At 41.1% G+C, this 18,167-nt stretch overlaps 1 protein-coding gene across 1 annotated transcript in view; it reads left to right on the forward strand.

Moving 5' to 3' along the window:
* The window catches only part of LOC148144479 (scavenger receptor cysteine-rich type 1 protein M130-like), a 39,738-nt gene that overhangs the window by 8,041 nt on the left and 13,530 nt on the right, over nucleotides 1-18,167 (forward strand). Inside the window, exons 3-5 of the mRNA XM_087975336.1 lie at nucleotides 15,316-15,348; nucleotides 16,036-16,350; nucleotides 16,894-17,208. Of these exons, the coding sequence (XP_087831462.1) occupies nucleotides 15,316-15,348; nucleotides 16,036-16,350; nucleotides 16,894-17,208 (663 nt within the window). The remainder of the gene's footprint in view (nucleotides 1-15,315; nucleotides 15,349-16,035; nucleotides 16,351-16,893; nucleotides 17,209-18,167) is intronic.

The raw sequence follows: 18,167 nt of genomic DNA on the forward strand, positions 1-18,167 counted from the left end.
GTGTTTTTCATCCATGGTAGTTAACTGCTTGTAGAAGATTCATATGGACGGCGTTTGCTCACATTTGTTAAAAGAAGGGCATATTAATGATAGTAGCCATGGGTTAACGTGGGATGCCGTGACTCGCAAATTTGACTGAATTTTGTGAGCAAGTGATGAAGATAATTGATGAGGGTAGTGAGTAGATGTTGTTGCCGGCAAAGACTTTACTTAAGCATTGAATAATCTCCAGTATGTCCAGCAGATAAAACCACATGGGTTCCATGGTTGTGAGTTTGTAAGATAAATCAAAAATTGGCTTGGTCGGAGGAGACAGAAAGTACAACTTTGACAGCTGTTTTCTGACTGGAGGTCTGTGAGATATCTCTTTGCAGAACGATCCTTGTTGTGACCTGCATTGTTTGTAAAATTCATTTAGCTGATCTGGTTAGTAAATTTCCAGAAAACATGAAAATTACCGGAGATGTGGGTAGTGAGGAAGTCTGTCAAAGCATACAGCAGGCTATGGAGCATTTTGAAATTTGAACAGAGAAATAGCAGATGGAGTTGGATCCAAATAAGTGTAATTTTTTTTGGACGTGGGAGCTCAAAAGCAAGAGGAAAACACGTCAATGAAGGTCAAGGACTTTGGTAAAGTATTTGATAAATCCCTCGTTGTAGATTGGTTCAGAAAAGTAAGTGATATGGAATCCTTGGTGATATGGAAAGGTTGGTGTAAAATTGAATTGACCATTGAAAACACAGGATGTTACAAAACCGTGTTTTTCCCTGTCTGCAGGTGATTAACCACATGTATAAAATTTGGATGAAAGTGTAGGTGGTTTCATTAGTAAGTTTGCAGACGACACAAAGATTGACTGATTATGCACAGTAAGGAAGGGTGTCAAAAGTCACAACAAGTCATGGATCAGTTCGACATTTGGTTGGAGAAACAATGGATAGCGTTTTACCTGGCAAGAGATGGTGATGCATTTTTGGAAATTAAATGCAAGTGGAAACTGCACTGTTAATGGTCAGACTCTGAATATCATTGATTGACAGAGGGTTCACGTCCATATATCCCTGAAAGATGCAACAAAAGTGGATAAATTAGGAAAGAAGTTATACAGCATGTTTTCCTTCTCCAGTCGGGGCAGCAAATGTAAATGTTGGCAAATCGCGCTGCAAATGTATCAGGCATCGATCAAGAAAAATTTGGAGGCCCATGCACAGTTTTGAAGGCTGCACTACTGGAAGCTTTGGAGAGCATGCAGAAGATGTTTCACAGAATGTTGGTGGATTGGAATGTATTAGCCACAAGGAGATGTTGGACAAACGTGGATTATTCCGTTTGAGCATCAGAAGCTGAGGGGGAGATTACTGAAGTATTTAAAATTATGAGAGGGAGAGACAAAGAGAATAATCAGAGTCTCCGTAGGGCGGAAATGTACAATACTGGTGGGCACAATTTTACGCTGAGAGGCAGAAAGGTGGAAGGAAAAGTCCGAGGCAGGTTTTTAACCTCAAAGATAGCAGTACCTGGAATGTGTTACCATGGGAGGTGGCATGAACAGTTATGGTATCAACAATGGTATTTAGACAGTTGAATGGAGAGGTAGAGGATAGAGGGAAGCAGACCATATGCATGCAAATGGAATCAGTTTAGAACAGCATCATGGTGGACACAAGCATATTGGGCAGAAAGACCAGCTCCTTTGGAGGTCAGTTCTATGTTCTATGGTGTGATCATATAATTCTGTGACATCAGTGCTCAACGTCTTTCTCTGTCTAATTCCCATTGCTTTATCCCTGCTCCGACTCAGTGCAACTTTATGTCTTCTGCATTTCTCTATGGTAATGATTTCTAAGTCTTGCACATGCTTCATATCTCCTCCTGCCTGCCTGAGAGATGTGGACAGAGAAGATTGGGAGAAAGCATTCCCGAAAACAAATGGGACAAGCAGGTGACGACAATAGTTTAGAGATCTGCAAAAGCAGCGAAGATGGACGTCAGGATATAGAAGGCACTGCCTGGAAACTTGGGGAATGCAGATTGAAACTTGCCACAGCATTAGATGAATATGGAAGCAAATATTTACAAGATTATCCGATTAAGACAGGATACTGGCATTAGGTAATCATGAGTGTTTGAACAGCCAGTACAGACACGATTGGCCGAACAAACTCATCCCAGTCTGTAACGCTATTGCAACTCAGTGATTCTGTGACAGACAGACTGTCTTCAAACGTGTAGCCTCAGTCTTGGATCCGAATTCACGTTTGTTCGCACTGATTGGATCTCAAACTGATATTTTCTGTCACGCTGAATCACTCTGTTCGCCGTTTGTTTACCAGTAAATAGATTACAGAAATTTTGTGCGACCGTTCAGAATTTTAGGTGTTAACATATTTATAGATTCCCAGTTGACATGAGCCTGCAGCTGAGATGTGCCCTTCCATGATGAAGTACCCATTGAGATTCTGTTGAGTGTCTATTCTAATTCCGAATTTACTGCTTTTTTCCATCCGATATTTTTTATTTTAAAGGAGAAACAGGCGACAACATTAGAGCACAGAATTTACCACGGTACCAGGTGTTTCCTGTTGTTTGAACAGAAAGGCAAGACGCGCAGTGACGGTTCTGTGGTTCTGCAGACTGAGAAGCTGTCTTTTCATACACTGAACCTTCCATGAATCTTGCCAAATTCCAAATTATGATCTGCTGTAAAGTATGCTTCTGCGAGGTTTCTAACAATATGCTACGGCTCTTCGATGCAATCAATTCGTTGGTAATGTCCGGCATTTATGATATCAAAATGCGTGTTCATGCATTTCGCCTCTGTCTGAAAGATCAGATTTCTTCAGATGATTGGCAATTTGCCCTGTATCGCAACACAACCCATATATGATGTGAAATTCTGCAGCACATCTGTGAGACATGGCTCAGGCGCTGTCTTGTAGATGAATAGTTCAAAGCAGCACAGGATAAAATGGAAATTGTTGATAACGTGAATGAATGTAGTTAATAACGCTAAACTGTACCCAGTTTCCAAACCATGGTAACACGATCAAAGTTTCAGATGGTGTTGGCAATCTGAATTAAGAACACAGAAGAACTGCAGAAACTTGGGACAAATATGATTTTAATGTTTTGAGTCCACTGAAGAGGGCTGGATAATGCTGATTTATGTGCAGTTCATCTGAGATGCTCAAGGGAAAGAGATGTGGAGAGTAAGCAGAGCATAAGACAGAGACAGGCCTTATAGTAGTAAAGGAGTGATGTGGATTCTAAATCGGTATTGATGATAAGTGTGACGGTCAGAACGTCACTGATCAGAGCACCTACAGTTTCTTTCAAAACACTTATGTATATTACAAACAACTGAGTTACAGCACTGATGCTGTTGTAACAACATTGATCACAGACTTTCAGGGAGAGAAAATAACACACACACTTCCACAACTTCATTTTGTATTCTGTAATCATCCAATTTTGTTTCACGTATTTTGTGATCTACACTTCCGTAAGGAGTGGTCACCTGCAAAAGGATAATTTGACGTGATGACCTTTATATCAATGTCTCTGCACTTTCCATGTCCAAAGGTAGTGCGGGAAATAGGCCACATGTTTTCCTGCGTTAACCTCAAGACAAATCCAACCAGGCCAAATATTGTCTAAACCCGTTTACTCTCAGTCAGTGTTTGAAGGGGTCATCAACGATGCTGTCAAACAGGTACCACATGGCAATAGACTGCGCACTGATTCCCAGTCTGAGTTCCACCAGGGCAACTTAGCTCTTCATCAAACACCGAAAATGCTGCAAATCTCAGCGTGTCTCGCTGCGTCTGTGGACCGAGAAACATAGTGATGGAAACTCCACAAATGCCGGACTTGGTGCAGATCCAACAAAACTCAATAACCTTGACAGCATCCAGAACAAAGCAGCCAAGTGACTGTGACCACATCCACAAACATCCACTACCATCACTCAGTAACAGCAATGTACACTATTTTCAAAAGACATTGAATAAATTCACCAAGACTCCTCAGACAGCAGTCTACAAACTCACGAGAAATTCTACCCAGAGAAGAAGGCCGGCCGATATGTGGAACAGAACAAGTTCCCGTCTATGCCATTCATTATCCTGACTTGGATGTATGTCGACATTTCTTCCTTGTCGTTGGGTCAAAATCCTGGAAAATACCTCCCTCACGCCATTGTCAGTCTAACTTCAGCATTTCGTGTTCAAAGTTTCAAGAACCTAGTTCATGACGAATTTCTCAAGGGGGAAAATGCAATGGGTAATAAATGCTGGCAGAGACAGCGCTGCCCGTATCCAGTGATAGAATTTTAAACAGAATTGGTTACAGGGAAATGGTTTGAGGTTCAGATCATGATCTGCATTCAATTCCACAATTGATTACACTAGGAGATCTGAATTATTCCTCTTGCTGCTCCACATGTCACAAAGTGCAATGAAAGAGTCAACTACTAATTGAGGGGTGATAGGTTTAAGACACATGCCAGTGGCAGGTTCTTTACACAGAGGGTGGTAAAGGCGTGGAATGCCCTACCTGCTAATGTCGTCAACTCAGCAACATTACGGAGATTTAAACAATCTTTAGATGAGCACATGGATGATTTTGTGATAGTGTAGGGGGACGAACTGAGAATAGTTCACCGGCTGACGCAACACCGAGGACCAAAGGGCCTGGTCTGCGCTGTATTGTTCGACGTTCTATGTTCTAACTTTACCTTTTAACTTCCACAGTTTTTCACGCTGGTAGGTAACTGATGCTTTTTTTCTTGAATGTACCAATGACATCCCAATCTTTTCGAGAATTCCACTCACAGTTCCCTGAGTGACAAAACCTCTGTGCAACCCTACGAAATGGCAAACTTGTATCCCAAGACCATGACCCATTTTTCATAAGCCAGATGAACATCAAACCTGCATCCTGCATGTGAAGGCCGTTAGAATTATTTGCGTTTCCATGAGATCCTCACCAATGATTGTGGACACAATGAATGCAATGTTTCCTTAGAGGACACATCTGGTATGCGAGAAATCAGTCTGGTGGATTTTACTGCAACTATTCCAATGCAATGCACTATATCTTAGGCAAGGCGATCAAAACGGCACATGATACTTCAACGGTCTCTGCAATGTTCTGTAGAAGCAGTTTTTTTTAAAAAAACGTTGTTCTTGGACTGAACCCGTTTTTCAAAGAAGGTCAAATTAGCACTTACCTTTCAGTCTCGGACTTGTTTCCTTGTTTTTAGTTAATGGGGTAACGGGTCATCCGTTTCTCTTTGTTCATTATCACTAACATACCTTTAAATATTTATTTTACTCTCTGGTGTTCTATTCTCTCCTGTTTTCTGTCCAATGTCGTTAACCTCACACTGATCCGAGTTAGACGGCATCTTTCACGCATTTGCTCTTTGACTCAACTTGTCCGGAAGGCCTTGAAGCCTGTTAGTATGGTTCTGATCAGCAAACCTCTCAAAGTCACATTTAATCCCCTCATCCAAAATCGTTGAAGTGCGTTGTAAATAGCTAATGTCCCACCTTCGATTGCCCATACACTCCGTTTATCACCTCCTTCTCACTGAAAATGCACAACTTTTTTTCTCTGTGAGACAATTCTCTGTCCTGGACCGTATGTCACATATGATAGCGCAGGCTTCAGTTCTGTACACCAACCTCTTGCGCTCGATTTAATCAAAAGTGTTCAATGAGCCGTCGATACCACATGGACAGATTCTCCCATATTCAATATAACAGTTACCCCATCAAAATATTGTGGAGTTCTCAAACCACGACTTCTCTTCCATAAATAATTTCAATTTTGTCTGCCCAAATTGATGCTTGTTATCACATTGTTTATGGTGGACACTACCATGTTCAGAATATTGCAATTAACCGGACAGCCTGTACATCCCTGTTTCTCCCTTGCTCGAATATAGAACAGACAGCGCCACACTGTTCGACTCTGATCTCCACAATCTACAGTCCTCACTTTTTCTGATGAAGTGACAAACTTGTTGCATTTTTGTATAACTTAGTCTCCTCAGAGATTCGCAGTGGCGTGGAATGCACTACCTGTAACTATAGCAGACCCACCAACTTTAAGGGCATTTTAATGGTCATTAGACAGACATATGGATGAAAATGGACTACTGTAGGATAGATTAATTCCACAGGTCGGCTTCGGATTGATTCCACAAGTTGGCGCAACATTGAGGTCCAAAAGGGCCTGTATTGCGCTGTAATGTTCGATATTCTACGTTCTATGCTCTACATGTACAGTCACAGTTGCCATGATGTCAGGCCCTGCAATTTTGAAAGATGAGGCATATCGAGAGGAAATTTGATATTTGGCAAACTTGAATAATTTGAATAACTTGTATTGCCCTGTATCGGTCCCATAAGAGCTGACCATCCAAGGAGGGAAATCAACATGATTTGAAATTTGAGCAGATTTTGCAGAGGAAGTGGAAAAGTAAACAATTATTTCCTCTCGCATATCAAGAGGAAATTTGATATTTGGCAAATTTGAATAATTGCAAAACATTGTTGTATTGCACTTTATCCGTCCCATAAGAGCTGACCATCCAAGGAGGGAAATCAACATGATTTGAAATTTGAGCAGATTTTGCAGACGAAGAGCAAAAGAAAACAATTATTTCCTCTCGTACCTGGGTTGGACAAATTCTATAGAATGATCCTGATGAGTAAAATATTGGAAGGTATAGTGATGGAGACGAGGGAACAAGTTTGCAGAAGAGACATAGAAATTACGAACTGTAGTAAAACTAAGATAAGATTTTTGGGGACTTTTTAAAGTTTTTCTAAAAGTTAATTCAATGGTTAACACTTTTAGAATGACGGAAAGCTGATTTTATAAAGAAACAAGACCGACATTTGAAGAAAACAACAAGTTGAGCAGCATGTGTGGACACACAAAGCGAGTTAATATTTTGCATCAAATGTGATTATTCAGGATAATGACAGTTTTTAATACTGTGCACAGACGGGGGAGGAGAAAAGACTGAAACAGGTGGTCTGTGTGCTCAGAGAATAAGACAACGGACTGATAGTTATAGTAATAGACAGAATTATGACTCAGAATAGGTGCGAAGGATTGGGGGAATGAGATTAATGTGGGTCTGCTGTGTTGAGACCAATGTCGACAGGACAGGAATATATAAAGGAGGAAATGGGTTACTTGTAATCTAAAGGAAGGGTAGAGGTTCAGCTCAGAAGTTGTTAGTCTCCATTTTTAGTCCTGAAGAGTGTAAAGTGAAGAAATGGAAATTGAGCTCTTTCTCCAGCTACTCGTGGAGATGCTGAGTTGCAGAGTATCTTCAAAGAATCTGAGACCAATAACCTCCTGTGGTTGTGTGATTCTGTGATATGGATTCCGGCGTGGGGACTCGCTTCCAAGTCAAAATCTGAAACGTCATTGATCTGTTAAGATGAACTAGTGTTTGGAACCCGGTTTCATTGTACCCATTAATGGTCACATCATTTCTCATTGGTGGAGAAGACAGAGTTTACTCAATAGTCTGCTCACATCAAAATCTATTGGTTGATGGAAAGAAACACGAGCCCCTGGACAAGGCGTGGTGAAGGAACTAACTGTTACAGAAATAGAGGAGTCACTTGATACGTTAACTGCTGCTCTGTATCTGTGATCAGCATTCAGCAAATGTTCCGATTTGATCTGGAATCACCAGCTGGGACGATGTTTGTCAGCCTCGTGAAGTTACTTCTTCTGCAGCTATTGAACTGTGAGTTATGGTCACTTGAATACATTTTCGCAACCATTTATAGGTCAATGATTGGCAACATATATGTGGCAAAAATATAATGATCAGTCTATGCGAGATAAAATATTGGCATGATAGGGAATGAAAACTATTTTGTCTTCATTATTTTCTGACTTTTTATGGAACTGTTTCTGAGGCTTCAGAGCTTCCCAACCACAACCCCCATTCACCCCCAATCCTTGCACTTATTCGTAGTTTCCGTACAGATCACAGAGTTGAAAACCTACTCAGACAATTCGGGTGTGTTTGGAAACAGTGCCCATCGCTGCTTCAACAGTGTGTGTAGTCGGGAAACCTGGTGAACAATATTTACCTAATTTATTCGTCAATATTTGGGAGAGTGTAAAATAGAAACTGAATATTTATGTATTTCTAGGAGCTTGATGTTACACTGATTTTAGTTAGTTTTTCTTCTCTTTATATTCGAAAACTTTCTCGATACTGATGCATTTATATAGCACCGTTGACAATGTCAGTGAAACAAAGGAACTCTGGGCCAATTCGGTACATTTTGTTGTTGAGACAGTTCTGCAATTTAGGAAACGTGACAGGCAAGTTCCTCCGAGGAAACTGTAAGAACCATTGCTGTGATAAAGGGCGCAGTTAGCCGTTCGCATCCTCAGTGGAACAAAGGCGCTGTGCGCTAATTCGTTATATTTTATTGTTCAGACAGTTCTGCGATTTTGGAAACTTGGCAGGCAAGTTATTCCATGAAATCTGTTAGAATTGTCGCTCTAATAAAAGGTACAGTCAACTGGTCATCTTCAAATAACCAAAGCGAAACATTCACGCTGCTTTCTGTCTGCAAATGTTGCCAGATCTGCGAAGTATTTCCAGCAATTTCTCCTTTGGTTCTGATTTCCAACATGCACCGTTCTTTGACCTTCTTTTGTTCACCAGTTTTGTTATTCAGTGAATTTAGTTGAATGATTGCCACTGGCCAGCGCAATATCAATAGCTCTTCTTCCTGGACTGGGGAAGTTGTTGAAGACATTCAGTAGGATTACTGTAAACATTTTTACAGAACGATGTCTTCTTTTTTCCTGTCTCCAAATAAAAACTTTATTCATATAAATACCTTTACATGCATACTTAGTCACTGAAACAGGTCACTTCTGTACAGTAGTCAAAAACTGTGGTGCTGGAAAAGCAGATCTGGTAAGGCAGCATACAAGGAACAGGAGGTTCGACGTTTCGAGCATAAAATCTTCATCAGGATAAAGATCTTATGCTTCAAACGTCTACTCTCCAGCTCTTCGGATTATGCCCAGCCAGTTGTGCTTTTCCACCACCACCCATTTAGACTTTGATCTTCAGCATCTACAATCCTAATTTTCTCTTATTTCTGTACATTTGTGTATGAAGGATAAACCAACACTGGAATTTGACTCTATCCAGCAACACACTAAAGGCATGTATTCATATATACACGAGACATCGGGGGGTCTGATACCTGAACGGACCCCCATATACCTTCAGCAGTAAGACCTCAGACAGTGGTCTTTCTCCACTGCCTTGGCGGCAGCTGCCTCAACATTTAATGCATTCCTAAACACATAGTCCTGCACCTTGGAATGTGCCAGTGTGCAACTCTCCGTCGGGGTCAAACGCTTGCTCTGGAATACCAAAGAGTTTCATGCAAACCAAAGAACATCTTTCAGCGAGTTGATGCTCTTCCAGGCGCAGTTGATGTTTGTTTCAGTGTCGGTGTGTATCGTGGGCAACTGATCGGAGAGCAGTGTCCTGAGTCAAAGAGCTTCTTGTGAAAAGCCTCGACAGAATTGACTGCATCTTTCTCCAGACATCGTTTGCAAAGGGCAATTCCAGAAAGATATGTTTTACGGTCACTTCCCGTGTGCCCTGCCATCCTTCCAAACCCTACATCCACTTAGAGAGCAGTGTGGGTAGTCGCAAACTGGCCAGGTGTACATGAGGGATCTCGCAGTTTGTGCCGTTCTCACCACAAGCCAAGCGACGTCTTCGTGCTTGTTAGAACGTTCTGGTGATGAAGCATTCTGCCAAATGACTTGGACAGTCTGCTGAGGGAACAACCCGACAGGGTTCACCCTCTTCTTTTCCCACAGAGTGTCTAGGACTCGAAGATACGTGCATCAACTGCTCCTTCAGCGCTGAATTTCTGTGTCGAGGCAAGCGAGCTGCAAATTGAGGCAGGGCTTACATTAATATCATTTTGTTGGCAGAGTTAGCTCTTCGAAAACTTGAACTCACTTTACACATATCTCCTATTCTCTGGTGAGAGTTGTACCCATTCTCTGATGACGGTTGTAATCGACTTACTTTTCAACATGATCTGAATAGAAATATGGAGGTAGTTCAGGCGTCTTATCTTGTTTCGATTTTTTGTTTTGCTAACGGTGTTATCACTGAAGGCAAGCCAAGAAGAAAGCAATCCCAATCTTCTCAACAAAACCTGACCAGCTGTAACGGTTGTCTGTTACATTTGGGTGCACCAGACTCTGGGCTAACAGTGAATATGGTGTCAGTAAAACACCAGTCAGCACTATGTCACCATTAATTAAACTCATGCACAAAGGGATTATACTCTCAGATTATACCTATGGTCTGCCTGACCGTTTTGTGATATTATTTGTGGACCGAGGTTACTTTAATGTGGAGGAGCCAGTGTTGGTTTGGGGTGGACAAAGTTAAAAATCACACAACATCATGTTAGAGTCCAACGGGGTTTATTTGGAAGCACTACCCTTCAGAGCGCTGCTCCTTCAACATGTCGTTGTGCTGATAGAGGAGCGGCACTCCACAAGCTAGTGCTTCCAAATAAACTGGCTCGATTATAACCTGGCGTTGTGATTTTTACATATGTTACTTAATTCACGTTCGCCGCATTCAAGATTTTTTCCACTATTTGATGTGGAATTAACATGTTTACCTCGATATTGTTTAACATCACAATTTTCATCACGCAAGCCTTTAAAAAATGAAACATCCAAAATAAATCCTTTTCCAACTTTATTCTAAGTGACAAATGGGAGAGGTGGAAATCATTATTAGGATATTTATTTCACAACACTTTTTCTATTTGTTCAAAACTGTGGGAATGTCTGGTTTGGTCAATGTTACAGAAAATCCAACCAGGTGGCGGTCACCTGATCTCATTGTCCACTGCATTAATTGAGGCTCGGAACATCATCATATGTGAGGAGAGAATTGCAGATCTTGACCAAATATCAGTGAAGGAACAATGTCGCCATCCCAATCAGGATGGGAATTTGCAGGTGCCGGTGCTTTTAATTATCTGTGCACCTTGTTCGGTAGTGTGGCTGCAGTTTTGTTCAGTTAGGGAAGGAGTTTAGCTGAGTTCTTGCAATTAACATTGATGGCGCAACTTTGGTGGCTGAATCTTGGTGGTGAATGGTTTAAGTTCTTCAGCTAATGGAAGGGTTGGAAGTGAAGCCGATTTCTTTGTGCCAAGTGCCTTCCAGCTTTTGAAAGTGTGTTACAGTTTATTGCAGCAATGTAAGGAGCGAATGTCTGTTCATAGCGCTGGCTTGTATATTGCTCACAGTTATTACTCTTGAGGAGTCAGAAAGTGAATAATGCTGTAAATCTGGCTCCTGTTCTGGACTTGTAGTGAAAGGAAGGACATCCCAGTTCAGATCATTATATGGAGCGGCATGGTGGCTGAGTTGATTCCAGCCTCGGGCGATGTCTGTGTGGATTTACACATTGTCCCTGTTTATGCATTGTCCCTGTGTATCCAGGTGCTCCAGTTTCCTCCCACAGTCCAATGATGTGCAGACCATGCCACGTTGCCCACACTGCGCTCGGTGAATTAATCAGATGGGAATGGGTCTGGTTGGGTTACTCTTCGGAGGGTTAGCATGGACATGTTGGGCCATTTGGCCTGTTTCCACACTGTAGGGAGTCTAAGTTAAACAAGGTTCTCTAAATGCTATGGCGTAGTATGTTAAGAGAGTTCATGTACACGGAGGTGTATTACTTTGTGGTAAGTTCGGCTTCTCATTCTCTAGAAAATTTACTGCCACTTATCCAGCATCATGAATTATCCAAGGTATTGAAGCCTTCTTTCTCATTCTTCTCCCGTTGGTTCTCCGATATATTTCCATGTATATTAATGAATTAAGAACTTAAGTCGGCATGTTGTGGATTATTTCCATAAAGCAGATCGCAGAGGTTAAATCACTCTCTCGAGATCGAAATGTTGGGTTAGAGTAACTAGTGTGCCTAGATTTTATTGACGTGCTGCATTTGGTCAATCCATTTACACCCATATAATGGGTACAGTGACACTGAGAGTGGATTGCATTTTATATCCAGAAGATTAAACTGGTATTATCTCCTTTAAAGTTTAGTTGCTGTCTGTTTTGTCCTAAGGTATATGGCAGAAGATAAAAAAAAGACGTGCATATCAATACTGTTCAAGTCGTTCAGACTTAGTTTCACATTCTCTATGCGTGAATACTTTCAACATTATTTTATTAGCTGATATATGAAGAAAGGAGGTTGATCATACATTTATTAACATGAACTTTGTGCAGTATGCAGAACAGCTTCATACCTTAAAGAAACTTGGAAAATTTTGTATAAATTCAGGAGATCTGTCAACATTAATGAAGAGTGAAACACAGATAATGTTTCGAGTCTGATATAATACTCAGAACAGAAGGATAGAAAATAAGGAGTCCCAACAGAGTCGCAACTTTAACACTGTTCCTCTCTCCGCATGTGTTGCGTTCCTCCAGCATTCTTCATATTTGTTTCAGATTTTCCATATGCACTTTTCTTTTCTGCCAGCAGCCTGGTGTCTCAATTGCTTTGGCTTAATTTGTGAAATGGTTTATGTTGTGAGTTTGACGACCAGAGGCAGAACTCCTGACGCTGTTGCATATAATTTAATTAAAAGCATTTGAAGGAGACTTGATTGGGGCCCGATGCAAAACTAAATTTCCGGAGGTTGCTCAGAACCATTGAAAGAAAGATTTCTGAGTTTAGTTTTGTGTACCTTCGAGATCAACAGTCTCAGTGGCTCCTAAGATGAGACAATAGATTTGAAAGAGAAGTAATTTTACTCTGGTTCTGCATCACTTGCACACTATTTTGTTTCATCTCGCACTTTGAATCTTCTCAATTTGTGAAACAGTGGGACAAATTGGATTGCTTAATCTCATATTTACTAATCTAGAAGTAACAACATTCTTGGATCAGATGACAAAGCACGAGATGGTGATCGGCTCCATCATTATGTTTTGTAGATCTTTGTTGAACAACTAGGGAAGTGCATGAAATATGAAATTGTAAGTTGCATAAACCACTTCAATATTCACCTCCTGCAGAAGTAATGGATAGCGGACTTCTTAATCCATTATTGCTCTTTTATAAATTCGATATTAGACAAGAAGAAATACAAGGGTCACTTCCAGGCTCCCATGTTCAACTCATGGTTTTCAATTTTACGAAGACATTAATTCTTTATTCTCGACATAATTCTACTACTCGGGTAGACTGTAAAGTCGAATTGATACTTTTTTTTAAATGAATGAATAAAGTCATATCAAATGGGAGGTGAATGCATTATTTAGTTTCTAAATTTAGTAATTAATATGTGTTCAGTTTAAATTCGCGTTCAAAAAGGACAGGTATTCTGCATTTTTGCTGCTATCAGTAATTTTGTTTCTTTATATTCCCTGCCTTGATTGACATTTAGTTAAATTACAAAATATCAGTCAAATAAATGACTATTTATTGAAATCTAAATAAACACTACAGTTAAGAAGTGACGTTCATGTCCCTCATGTCCGGCTGAAGCAGACTGAAAATCAACTTGACTTCTTTCTCAATACAGCGATTCAGTTTGAAGTAGGCAGTATTCAGTGTTAGAGGAGTAATGTACTGGCACTAGAGAGATAGCGGAGAAGGTTCACAGCATTGATTCTGGAGAAGAGAGGTTTGACCTGTGAGGAGAGCTTGAGAAGACGAGGACTACGCTCATTGGAATTTAGAAGAATGAGTGGTGAATCCTACAGAAACTTATACAATTATGAAGGGAGTAGATATGATAGCAGCGTGGAGGTGTATTCCACTGGCGGGTCAAACTAGAACACGGGAACTTCGCCTTAAAATAGGGAGAATGAGATTTCAGACTGAGGTGAAGAGTAACTTTTTCACCAATTCTGTTGTGAATCTGTGGAATTCCCTGCCTAGTGAAGGAGTTGAGGCTACCTTGTTGGATGCATTTAAAACAAAGATACATGGATTATTGAACAGTACAGGAATTATGGGCTGTGGAGGATAGGCGGGTAAGTCTAACTGAATCCACGAAAGGATCTCATTGAATGGCGGCGCAGCCTTGATGGGCCAGGTGGCCCACTCTTGCTCCGAGTTCTTATGTTCTTTTATCGGTGTGAAAAGTGTAGGACACTAATTGTACCGACTCTCACTTGATTCAACGCTGAAAGTTATGTCCTCTGTAGTGTTTCATGTGAGACAGTAAATGTTCTCAAAAGTAGTTCAAAAGGACAACATACGTGTTCAAAACCAGACAAGTTTATTCCATAGTTACATCTGTCTGAAATCGCGACGAACAGTCTTTCAGTAGATTTAGTTTGCATCAGTTCTCCCATCAGTGAGAGAGTTCACAATGGTGTCACTGATCTGATCCGGAATTGTTGTTTTCCAAAACTCTCCAGTTAGTAAGGAACATCAAACTTCTGATGAACGGGCCAACCTGCAAGACATTGTTTTAAAATTTTCCTGTTCATTTTCTGCAACCAAATTACATTAAAAAACAATAAGGATTTTGCATTACATTGTAAGGATATTGCATACGAATGATAAAGAGGTGAACGATCAGTCAAGTCGATGAATGCAGGTAATGAGAGAGGTTGTACAGCAGGGATTGAATAAATCAAGTGAGCGACCATGTATTAACACATGGACAGATGACCCGTGTTGTCTGATTGCTTGAAAGTTTTATAGAAATTATTCTGAGATTCAAAACAAGTGACGAGTAGACCAGTCAGAGAGTTGGCAGCGTGTCTCTGTGTGTGGAAACAATTCGGTTAACTTTAGAAGAAAACAGACAATAATTGATAATTGCAGTAATTATATTTCCTGCTTTTATCAGCATTGCATGAAATGAGGATGTGAAATTTCCAGATATCATATAGAGTCATAGCACGGAGATAGACCCTTTGCCCCAAACTGTTCCATGTCAACCAAAATGTCAATCCACACAAAACCTATTTCTCTGCACTTGACTCATATCCTTCTCAACTGTCCCTATCCATGTGATTGTCCGAACCTCTTTTACACGTTATTAATGTTCCCACCTCAATCACTTCCACTCGCAGCTAATTCCCTACTAACACAATCCTCTGTGTAAAATAGGATTATTTGGCAAACTAACGATAATTATTGCCCGCATTTGTTGCATTTGTTTAATTTATTTCTACGTGTTAAATTGAATTGTAACATTTTAATTTTCATCCCCCTATTTCAGGCAGACGTGTGGACACTCAGGCCGAGAGTAAAGGTAATTGCACTTTTTTGTCATTTCGAGGCAAAACTGTATTCTGATGATTCCGTTCAAACACTAACTTGTGCTGATGATCTCCTTGCCTTAATGTGCAAGTTGAACAGCTGTGTGTTCCTAACTAATGGGGATGCATTATTCCTGAAGGTTTCTTATTTCAGGGGAGCAGAGTGTGAAAACTCAGTTCCTCCGCACACTGCCGTTCTCAGATAGAGAGACAACACATGGAGGTACTGTGAAGATGCACCTACACACGCAGTGCTGCTCTGGAAATTTTCTAAATTATTTCACTCACAATTGAGCAGTGACATCATGCTCACATGACTGGACATCCCACAATAATTCTGGCAGTGGGAGACGGAAATGCTGTTTCATTTTCAGATGTTCGCAGGGCGGATCAGTGTGTTTTTCTCGCGATTCAGAGTGCCCACATCCCATGAATGAGAAATAAAAATCTTCTCACGTTGGCTAGTTTAGTGGAGACCCTCGCTCTCTGTGACTCGGCATCTTTTTTAAAATGACCATTCGCCCTTCTCCATCCACATTACGTATCCTGAGTTATATTGCGATAGCCTGCATTTTTACCATGCCCTCACTCCCATTCATTGTGAGCCGGGAATGCAGGCGATGATTCGATCTTATACAATTAAGCAGTGTTCACGTTGGTGACCACTTCTATATTTACAGAGACAGTGAGGCTGAGACTTGAGAATGGGGGCAGTCCTTGCTCTGGCCGAGTGGAGATTCACTACAAGGGGCAGTGGGGAACTGTGGATGATGATGAGTGGGACATGCAAGATGCTGCTGTTGTGTGTCGGGAGCTGGACTGTGGGACCGCGGTCTCTGCCCCGGGCGAGGCTCACTTTGGACGAGGATCCGGACCTATTGTGACCTGGAATGTTGAGTGCAGCGGGACCGAGCGGGCTCTGAAGGAGTGTCATTCACAGGAATGGGATCCCCACAGCTACTCACACGACAATGATGCTGGTGTCGTCTGTTCAGGTAAAAATCTATTGCCATTTCTGTGCAGGTTTATCACAAGTCAGTGCTGTCTGGAACCAGAAAGGGATATGATAACACAACGACAACTATCCAAATATTATTAACATGATACTAACAAAACCCCCAATTTATTCGGTGTTACAATATAATTTGTGAATATTTGAAGAATTCCTGTTACCGTTTCCACTCCGGTGAAGGGGCAGGATAGGTGTCCATTGTGATGTCATTTGAAGCCACATTGAGAGAAGTGCGCTGCAGGAATTATCACATTTACAACCCAATGCATACTGAGGTTCGACATTGAGTTGGCTGGCAGAATCACTTTGTGCCATTTATCTCTAGGTTGAAAGTCACTTTCTGTCAGATTAGATAAGGGTCGGAGTTGTGGGTGAACATGAATGAGATCGACAGGGCAGCAAACTGATTGCAGGAACAATTTATTTCCAGATGTACCTGACCGAAAATTAATCACATTAACGTTTATCAGAAAATAATCTAAGTCACTGTTGTTATAAATTGCTCTGATTTTGAAAAATATCTCAGATCACAGAGCTCTGAGGTTGGTACCACAAAATTCCCAATGCTTTGGAAGACTGGAGGTTCAGTTCGGTGACACCTGGAAAACAATGTGTGGGCTTGAATGGGATTTGAAAACCGCCAATGTGGCCTGTGCACAGCTTCGTTGTGGAGTCGCGGTGTCTGTTTCAAGCTCGATGCATTCTGGAGGCAGTGCTGTTCTCACGGCTACTGAGGTGTTTCAATGTACGGGCAATGAAACTCAGCTGGGGAAGTGCCCTCGGTCTTCAACCACGCACCAGGATTGCACTGGACACAACAATGTCACCCTGATATGTTCAGGTGAGTACAAGCTTACCGAAAGAAAAAGACACATTTCCGCTTAATGTGTGTAAGAGTAATGTCGCTGGCATTCCTGACTCAACTAATCCTCAAGATTCTCATGTTCCGTGGCACAAGAGTGATGAGGTAAAATATACACGAAATTATTCAAAATTTAAACATTTTAAAACGTTTGCGTTTGGGGTGGGAAAGACATTTCTTCAACTGTCCACAGTCAATACCCTTTAGTGTCGACGTTGACTAAACGTCGCTCATGGAGGATAATATGAATCATTGTTCGATACAGATACATTGACGTGAACTTCAGACAATTTAAGTTATGACAAGACAATTGTTTATTTTCTGAATCTCCGTGACCCATAATCGGGTCAGTAGTTTTTAACAATGCTAACAGACTGTATGGCATCATTGAAGGTATCTCTTGCCAACAAACTTTTCAGCAAGAAGTTCCAGCTCACAAACACTCGTTGGCTGATAGATATTATCATGGTAATTTATTCACCGTTCTGTCCCTTACTTACTTGTCCCTTCCCAATCTCTTAACTTTCACGTTGCTGTAAATTTATCTTGCCTTCGTAACACGTTGTATTTTGCATGGTATGCACTTTGTCAACTGTCTGATTCATTACATTCAAAGTTTGGGAGAAGATTTGTCGCTCGGGTGCTCGTTGTTGTGGTTCTGTTCGCCGAGCTGGAAATTTTTGCTGCAAACGTTTCGTCCCCTGTCGAGGATGTTACCGAGACAGGGGACGAAACGTTTGCAACAAAAATTTCCAGCTCGGCGAACAGAACCACAACAATGATTCATTACATTCCAATATGCAATACTGTGCACGTTTTGTCCCAAATCGTAACATTATTTCCTGTTACTCTTTCGATGATCAATTCGCAGGTCCAGTAAATTCTTTCGTTTGCTGCTTTGTTCATCAAGTAATATTCTCGTATACCTCTATCAGTTC

Source organism: Chiloscyllium plagiosum, unplaced genomic scaffold, assembly GCF_037043375.1.
Source record: "Chiloscyllium plagiosum isolate Xiang-an unplaced genomic scaffold, Cpla_swu_hap1 HiC_scaffold_27, whole genome shotgun sequence".
NCBI classification, from domain to species: domain Eukaryota; kingdom Metazoa; phylum Chordata; class Chondrichthyes; order Orectolobiformes; family Hemiscylliidae; genus Chiloscyllium; species Chiloscyllium plagiosum.